Consider the following 8,858-nt stretch of genomic DNA (forward strand, 5'->3'; position numbering starts at 1 on the left):
ATGTGCTGTTGCATTCTCTGTTGATCAGTCACCTGGTAATGCTGCTGAAATCATTGCTTTGTGTCATTGATGTTACTTCAGAAATAGCCATACCAATGGGTAATGACATGTACAGTGTCCAGATGTTAGTCACTCTCTCTGGCAAAGACTGAAATGGAACCTAACCTTGCTCAACAGCCATCAGTTAAGAATACCTGCATCAGACACTGGGGGCGTTAGAACACCTGCACCACAAACAAGTCCTTCACTTGGACGTCAAAGGTATTTTTACGTTCATTTCTAAACAATTATCTGACATCTGACACATTGACATCCAGTTTTCAAAATAAAACACGAGAAACCTAATAGCTGGACTTAACAATAACAATATTAAGTTAAAAGTCCCATATTGGCATAATCATCAACTTTTAAATGCAGTAAAAATTACATTTTCCATAAGACAAGACACTTTTTCTTTTCTAGACGTCTAGAAACATGTTTGTTTTATTGCATCTCAAAGTTGATATTTTTTCGATTATTAGTGCCAATATGGGACTTTTAACTTGAAATTTCTCTAAAACTGTAAAGTAAAAATGTGGGATTTACACTGTGCTAGTAGTCATACATGTTCTGAACACAACCTAGTCAGTCTTGTCTAACCAATTACATCTCAAAAATGATCATTTATTTCTATTAAAAGTAATTAAACTTGAAATTTCTCTAAAACTATATGGTATAAATATCCAGTAGATGTCAATGTGTTGAACACAGCTGTTTCATTCCTATTCAGAACATTCAGAGAACTCTTAGTATATAGTTGCTCAAAGTCCAGTTAATTAGGTTATTATGTCAATGTCCTTACAAATCAGCTTGATGCTTGAGGGGTGTTAAAATTGATTGAGGTATTTATTTCACATATCATGTCTCACAGCATTAATGTTTCCATTACTTAGTCAGAGTTGGAGAGAATCTAGTTATCTCCACACCTACAGCATTAAATTGCTGTTAAATGTCAGTGAATCAATAACAATTAATTCATGGATTCATTCATTTACAGTATGATACATCAATTCTCAATTGGATGATATTTTGTTTCCACTAAAAAAACTTGATTCAACCTTAACTTGCAAAGTTGGTTGCGATAAGTCGTCGCTGCCCCATCCTCGCCTATATGAACAGTGGGTTTGATGCATCAGCAGCACATACAGTACAAACCATCAAGCTGATGGGTCTACTGTCAGCAAACATCCTGGGTGATGGTACCTAATCCTAAACTGACACCTCACCCCTAAAGCCTCAGTAATCCCCGTACAGAGGATTGAACAGGAGCGGGCTCGCTCAAATCAGGCCCCTCTATTGTGCTCCCGAGTTCTCCAAGAGCAAGTTCGCCCAACTGACAACCACAAATTAAACCGTCGCATCACGTTAAGATGTTCATGTGTTTTATTTTTGGAGACTTCACCTTGTGTCACCTCAAGACGAGAGAGCGGCGGAGCAACTGTAATGCTGCAGAGGCTTTGTTCCCACTGTGTGTCCGTCACTCTGACAGCCTGTGACAGGCCCCTGATCTCTCAGTCAACTGTTTCATAATGAGAACCAAATGAAAACAAGCTGTCTCTCCAAATCTCGTGTGTTGCTTTTATTCCAGTTGACAATGTGCTGCTGTCTGCAGACTGCAGAGACACATTCCTTTGTGACTTTGGTCTCTCACAGACATTGGATGACAGTGGACAGAGTACCAAGGCATTCAGGGGTGAGTCCAGTATGAAAGGTCACCGGTGCATCACGACACAGTCTGCACCCATTCACTTTAAAATTTAGATATCCAATGGTTATGCAAATACAACTTTAAGACGCCGTAATCCCACTTTTTTATTGAATTTCTGATCTTGAAAAGTCTCATATATCCTCCTCTGAGTCCTGTGGGTCCCTTTCATTGGTGGATGTTGTATTATGCTGTTTTTTTTTTTAGCAAATCTATGACAATTACGCACCATGGATGAGATGCACATAATGACAGAGCACAGGAAATAACAGCCAACTGTTAATTATAATAATAATAATAATAATAATAATAATAATAATAATTGTGATGATGATTTTACTTAAATTCAATGATTTCGAATACAACATATATATTGTATTTTATCCTTCAAATGTTATTGAAATATAAAACCTTTAAATCATCTGATGAGTTGTAAGCCATGTTATTCTATTTTTATTCCGTCACTCACATCAGCTTAAATTACTGTGCATGCAACGTCATCATGCTCATGTGATGCTCTGGGCAAAAGTCTGATTAAGTTTGCTGGAGGAGTGAGTTAAACAACAGCAGCTGCTGACGCTGTGTGAGTCAGCAGAACAGAATACACAAGAATCTGTTTATATAAACTCCCCAGATTAATGAGAATAGACGTGGACATGAATGGTGTGATAAATCAGCTTCCGTGCCTGACTGAACTCCTGCAGAGTGCAATGACAGAAAGTGCTGAAGCTGAGGCTGAGATAACTCTGACTGTAGTCCTTTGTTTTAGGGCCTACAGTTTTGCAATTAGCATCTTTCAGTCAACCAACTGAACACACCGATCATAGCGGGATGCCATAAAGTTTGCACACAGAGAGGAATTTACTTAATTTATATTGTCAAACATGCAGGGATGGAAATGAATTCATTGTCTGTCCGTGTAGGGACGGCCTTCCCGGGCACACAGACCCACATGGCCCCAGAGGTAGCTCGAGGGGATCGACTCTGTGCCAAGGCAGATGTGTGGAGCAGCTGTTGTATGCTACTGCACATGCTCAACGGCTGTCACCCGTGGATACGTTACTATTCCCATCCACTGTGTCTCCAGGTAAAACCCTGACCCTAACCCATTTCAGCAAATCCGACGTAACCACTCAACCCCCACTTGTTTTCATAATGTCATCGCAGATCGTCAATGAGCCTCCACCTCTGTGGGAGGTGCCCTCCACCTGCAACAACTTCACAGCCAAAGTGTTCAGGGCTGGACTCCAGAAGGACCCAGACAGACGAGCGTCTGCTAAGGAGCTCAGGAGGAAAACCACACAGGCCCTCAGAGCAGGTTACTGCAGCCTCACACAGTCAGTGGTACAAAAGACCAAGTACATTTAAATTCTTCACAAAGCAACGCAATGGAAAATATGAAACCAGTGTTTCTAAAAAACAAAGCAATGTCTTGTTGTGGTCCAGATGCCTACTCGAATATCAAAGCAGTTCATCTTCTGTTGATCACGTAATCAATGTATGTTTCAAATGAGCTGTTTGTCTCCACAGTTGGGGGACTGAACCCCTGGTCCTTGAAAAACGCCCGCGAGATTCTGCATCGTGGCAAGAACACGCCCTCAGAAGACACCCAATGCTCTTTGTCCCCAGGGAAAACCCCAAATAAACCATCCACTGCTGCCTCAGCACCCACAATGCACTGGGTGAGCCCCTGGAGAACTACAGCGGTGGAGGAGGATGGCAATGACAGAGAAGATGGAGACTCTGACCTCATCTCTGAGGTAGAGGTGGATTCCTTCAAGATGGAGTGGGACTCGCAACCAAAGTCACTGCGAGACGACTATGCTGAAAAAGACTGGGACACCGAGTCTGACTCAGACGTTGACATGTACATGGGGGAGGAGGAATTCATCCAGGAGAAGTGGCTGAAAATGGACAGGGACTATGAGGGGGACTGGGAAGAGGAGGGCCAGGAAGACGGGGAGGAGGACGAAGAGTGGGACTCTTCTGTGTCCACAGAGTATCATCGCGCACTCAGAGGCCTTTTCCCTTTGCTGCAAAAAGGCCAGGCAAATGACAGTCCTTGGGGATCAGAGGCAGAGCTGGAGTACCTCAGAGATGGTGAGAGAGACACAGCTAAGCAGGGGAGACAGAGTTGAATTTTTGTTCAAATGTATTTTCATTTCATTTGTGATAATGCTGCCTCAATTTAGTTTGAACCTGATGGAACATTTTTGACGTGCGCATTGTCATGACATCGTGGCACCTAAGTGATTGTTTCAGGATCCAAATGTGCCACAACCTCTCAAGGCAAAAATGTTTATAACACGATAGATGCTGAATCCTTAGACTGATGCCCAACACTTAGATGAGTTTAAAGGATTCACTACAATGAAAACCCCTCGTCAAAGTCACAGATTTAAAGTATGGATTCATTTGAATATGAACTTGCAGTTAATACACAGTGATCTACAAGAGGATATGTTGGTACTAACATAAAAACGTTGCCTCCCACTAGATGTAGCTATAGGCACCATGATCCAGACCCCTTCCCCTGAACCTCGAGATGACCCCCCATCCTGCTTCAGCTGCTCGGAAACATCGCAGATAGATGCCTCAGAGAAGGTGTGTACACACACACACACACACACACACACACGTCATCAGAGTTCAAAATATTCTACTTATTATTATTGTCTATTTTTGAAGGACTCTGACCATTCATCCGATGACCTGAGCTCTGGAGTCTTTTCCTCCTGCAACAGTCAGACAGACGGACACTTAGAGTGGATGGCCGCAGAGAATAAGCCCCACTTGCACTGCTTTCAGGGTAAGATGGCGGGGAATCTGTGCGGGCTTTTCCTTCACTGCATGGTTGGTGTCACAGTTTTCAAGGCTGTGACTCTCACAGGTGTGGACATCTGGATAGAGAACGTCCAGGGCGAGTGTCTGAGGATCCGTGAACACCGGCAGGTCAAAGTTGGCCACGTCGCTGTCGGAATCAGTGAACAGGTGAGAGGCTTTTTATGCAAATTGTGTGCAAATTTCATCCAGGACACGAGGTTGTGAGTCTATGCGTCTTGTGTGTCGGGATCACTAATCTGTAAATCTGTCCTCCAGATTTCTGGGAAAGCCTTCACTTTGGAGACGCTGGACAGGAAGATGGTGTCCTTTGACCAAGAAATCAAAGAGTCTTGTGTGTGGTTCCGGTTCGTTCCTGCTCCCGACACATGTCGACGATGGAGGTGGAGGGTCAGAGACGGCAAGCTGGAACTTCAAGAATGAAACTGACTTTTTTAATTGTTTATCGATTGCACAAAGGTTGGACCCACTGTTCTTGACTCATGCGAACAAGAAGAATTCTAACAGTGTATAAGCACACGGTGGTATTTACTGAGTAAAAACTGCTGCTTTAAGGAGAAAGATGTGATACATGTGCCTTTAAGTGTTTTTGCATGTGATTTCTGAGCTCAGAATAAGCTCAAGTATGTGCAAACATACAAGGAGTGTGACTCTAAATATACTCAATCAAAGATTTTGAAAATAGGTGATACAGTGGATACAACTTTATTACATGTAGCTTTATTATTAATAAAAAAAGATTAATAATAATTATCTTTGTTCTGCTTTGTAAGAACAGACAAACAAACAAAGGAAACCTCTTGGGAGTGCTGCAGGATGTCTGGACCAAAATGTGTACATAAACTCATTTACAATGACAGAGTTGATGGATTGTTGTCTTGCTATCATCTTTTTTTGTCGTTATTTGTACTTGCTGGTGAGTGAGAAATGTGTGTAGCAATGCTATGAGGAGTTTGTTAACAGTCCACTGGATATGTGTCTCCCTGGTGAGGCTGTAAGTCAAGAAAATTGTCATTGTGTGTTAACTGGCATTAATAAATGATTTTGTTTACTATTACTCAAGCTATTGATTATAGCTTGTAAACCCTAGATATCAACAATCATGATATGCTGTAGTATGTATGTATTTGATCATTTAATAGACTTAAATGATGGAAACGACCATGCAAATTATAGAAAAGTATACAAACAGTGCAAACGTTTTAATCTCTCCTTGTGTGCAAGCGGCAAGAGAGATCCAGTTCTCAGATTACAGTGTCCTGTTCTTTTGTCATGTCACCTGGTGTTAACGTTGGTGGTAATGCGAAGCTGCTTCCATTAATGGATTATTGTCATCATACCGTTTGAGCCTCTACAACATACTTGAACATTACTGACATTTTATTACTTAATAAAAGAAAAAAAAAGTGTCTCTGCTGAAAAAGGAGTGGTTCCTCTCTGCTTGCTGTGTGATCCTGGCTTCCTGCACTCATTGTCTCCCCCAGCTCAGGTTCACAAAAGAAGCCTGTAGTTGATTGTGTGACCGAACATTCAAGACCAACCAGTTCATCACTAAACACGTCGTCGTTAAGCATGCTGTGTTAACCAAGGACAAGGAACAGACCTGTTTAAAACAACAGCTGCGACATGCATTCAAATAATGACTTTGTCATAGATCTATGTATTATTGTTTTATTTTACAACACCTGAAAACGAGTGCCACATTAACTCCTTTGAAGATTCCCCAGAAACAACCATATCATTTCACATTTTCAGATTCTCACCTTTCCAATTCGGTGTGTGTGAAGACGTTATGCTATAATAACTCGATGATGAATATACAGTACCCACTGGTGAGTATTTTCCTTTTCTCTGGACGGTACATTGGGTTGAGTGGCTCAGTGGTTAAGACCGGTACCCTATGTGCGAAAAACATCATGGTCGCAATGGTCGCAAGTTCGATTCCACTGTAATTCCATTGTAAGTCGCTTTGGATAAAAGCGTCTGCTAAATGACATGTAATGTAATGTACATTTGCCCTGAACGTCTAAACATTTCAAAAAGTAGGCTACAACAATTAGCAATTATCTGTAAAAAATCAAGTGGTATCAACTCATTTCTTTAGGTATATTGGGCTGTGGTTGTTCTATGTGTGATTATGGAATTTTGTTGGGTCTGTGTGAACATTTAGCATTTCATTGTGTATGTCTTTGTGATCAGGGTTCATTTTTGTCATCATTTTGCAAGCAATTGTGGTCAATTTCACGTTTCCTTTTTTTTTTGTTTTACTCTGAGATCATTTTGTGTATCGTGAGGTCATTTTGCATCTTGTGCTGTGCCTCTTTCAGGTCATTTTGTGTCCCTTTGTAGTTGTTTTATAGTGTGTGTCTCTCTGGAGACATTTTGTGTCTCACTTTGTATTTTATATTAACATTTTGGGTTTATAGTCATTATGCAGTTCATTCTGTTCCTCTTTGATAAAACGTTGGGTGACATTTTAGTCATTTTGAATGTCATTGTGGTCACTTAATTTTGCATTTCGTTTTGTGTTTCTTTGTGGTCCCAGTGTCATGTTGTTGTGGTCATTTCATGTCTCTTTGATGTCATTTTGGGTCTTGTGGTCAAATATCTTGTTGGGTCTTTGTGGTCATTTTGTATCTCACTTTGTGAGGTAAGGTTAAGGTAATTTTGATCCTTTTCATATTCTTTTGTCTCTCCTTGTGGTCATTTTGTGTTCATTTTATGTCTCTGCAGTAGCTTTGCATGTCATGGTGGTCATTTTGTGTCTTATATAGTCAAGGATCCATTTTCTGTATTGTGTTCCTTCTGTGGTCACAGTGGTCATTTGACTTTAAACTTGTCTTTTAAGTCTGTAAGATCTGACACGTCCAGTGTAAATACTGTGTCAGAAATCTTCACAGTCTTCAAAGCCCTTCAGGTTATACAATCGTTAACGTGTAAAATGATTCCACAGCTTGGACTTACGTCAGTGTTGTGGGCCACTTCTCAGTGGGTGCAGGAAACTTACTACCAAACTTGTGTGTGGTTTACTTCCTCGACATTTTGTGCACCGTGCACAGTCATGCGGTCGCTGTGATAGGGTAGCAGAGGAACAGAGGTGGGCTTTTACTGACACAATTACTACGGTGATTGGAGCCGGTTTGAAAGGGGGAAGTGCTCGTACGCCGGTGTCTCCCTGGTTGCGCAAGACGCCATTTTGGAGTGACAGTGAGAGATAAACGAACGATCGAGAAGCTGTCTTTCTAAAGGTAAATATCCATACAAACTCGCTATTTTGTCCTACAGTGTGACAGAATGTGAAAGGGCGTCTGCTTTGTTCGAAAAGCCCGTTTTGTGTATCACTTTTAAAGAGGACTTCACGGTGCCTTGTCTCTCCTGTGACGCGGCATTCCGCTATCTGCTTGTCCGTTATCTTGGCCGATGACGAGAGTTCCTGCCAGGCTGTTGAGTTACAGAAAAAACACCGATTTTTTAACCTTACTGACGGTACATATGACAAGTCAGATTTACGTTGGTTGGTGAGGTATCACGCTGCACGTTTAAAACGGCGAATGTTCTTCAGATCGTTCGCGAATGGCGTCTCCCGCTAGTTAGCAGCATGCTAACGTAAGCTAAACACCCGAAGCATCCGCCCTTAGTGAAGCTAGTGGTAATCTGCCTTGAGCCCAAGAAACCGGCTAAAACTAGCCAGCCTGGACTTTTCACCGGTCTTATTAAGAAAAGGTCACCGCTCAATTGTTTCACTCATAATCCATCAATGATAAGGTGTTTGTCGGCCTTTAACTAAGGTCGGGGTGTTGTTGGCAGGCTTAGCATTTCAGCAGGCTCCCACCTATAGATACACGGTATATGTGTTCGTGGATGTGACAGAGTTTACAGTTCGACCAGGCCTCTCCAATCGGAGTGGTTTTCTGGTCCGGTTTATCGTCGTGTCCACGACTGATACCATCTGTTATTTTCATTTACCGTTCATTTGTCGGCCGGGTTGTTGGCATGTTAACATACTTTTATCTAAAGTGACAGTATTCGTGTTGTTTGAGCCGTCATAGTTTACCAGCTGGAGTAGGCCTCTCTTATTTGACGATCGGTTTTATGATAGGTTATCCGGTTTACCGTCGTGGCTTACTTGATACGGTTTGTAATTTTCAGTTACAATTAATTTTTCGGTCGGGTTTTTGGCATGCTAACAGACTTGCATATAGAGTAACAGTTTTCGTGTTGTTCGAGCCGCCAGAGTTTAGCAGCTGGAGTAGGCCTCTCTTATTTTACGATC

General features: G+C 41.8%; 1 protein-coding gene across 1 annotated transcript; it reads left to right on the forward strand.

Annotated features, from left to right (window-relative positions):
• The first annotated feature begins 95 nt into the window (after positions 1-95).
• Positions 96-5,642, forward strand: LOC122760915 (serine/threonine-protein kinase pakF-like). Its single transcript, XM_044016115.1, has 10 exons — positions 96-99; positions 190-261; positions 1,628-1,732; positions 2,668-2,831; positions 2,912-3,062; positions 3,275-3,844; positions 4,242-4,348; positions 4,433-4,553; positions 4,635-4,735; positions 4,844-5,642. The coding sequence occupies exons 1-10, from the start codon at positions 96-98 to the stop codon at positions 5,006-5,008; spliced, it is 1,560 nt and encodes a 519-aa protein (XP_043872050.1). The 3' UTR covers positions 5,009-5,642.
• The last annotated feature ends 3,216 nt before the right edge of the window (positions 5,643-8,858 follow it).

The sequence above is a fragment of the Solea senegalensis genome, unplaced genomic scaffold (genome assembly GCF_019176455.1).
Source record: "Solea senegalensis isolate Sse05_10M unplaced genomic scaffold, IFAPA_SoseM_1 scf7180000014179, whole genome shotgun sequence".
NCBI classification, from domain to species: Eukaryota; Metazoa; Chordata; class Actinopteri; order Pleuronectiformes; family Soleidae; genus Solea; species Solea senegalensis.

Coding starts and splice junctions, on each gene's coding strand:
- LOC122760915 (XM_044016115.1), top strand. Junction 4,349..4,432: donor AGATAGATGCCTCAGAGAAG/GTGTGTACACAC, acceptor CTATTTTTGAAG/GACTCTGACCATTCATCCGA. Junction 4,736..4,843: donor CTGTCGGAATCAGTGAACAG/GTGAGAGGCTTT, acceptor TCTGTCCTCCAG/ATTTCTGGGAAAGCCTTCAC.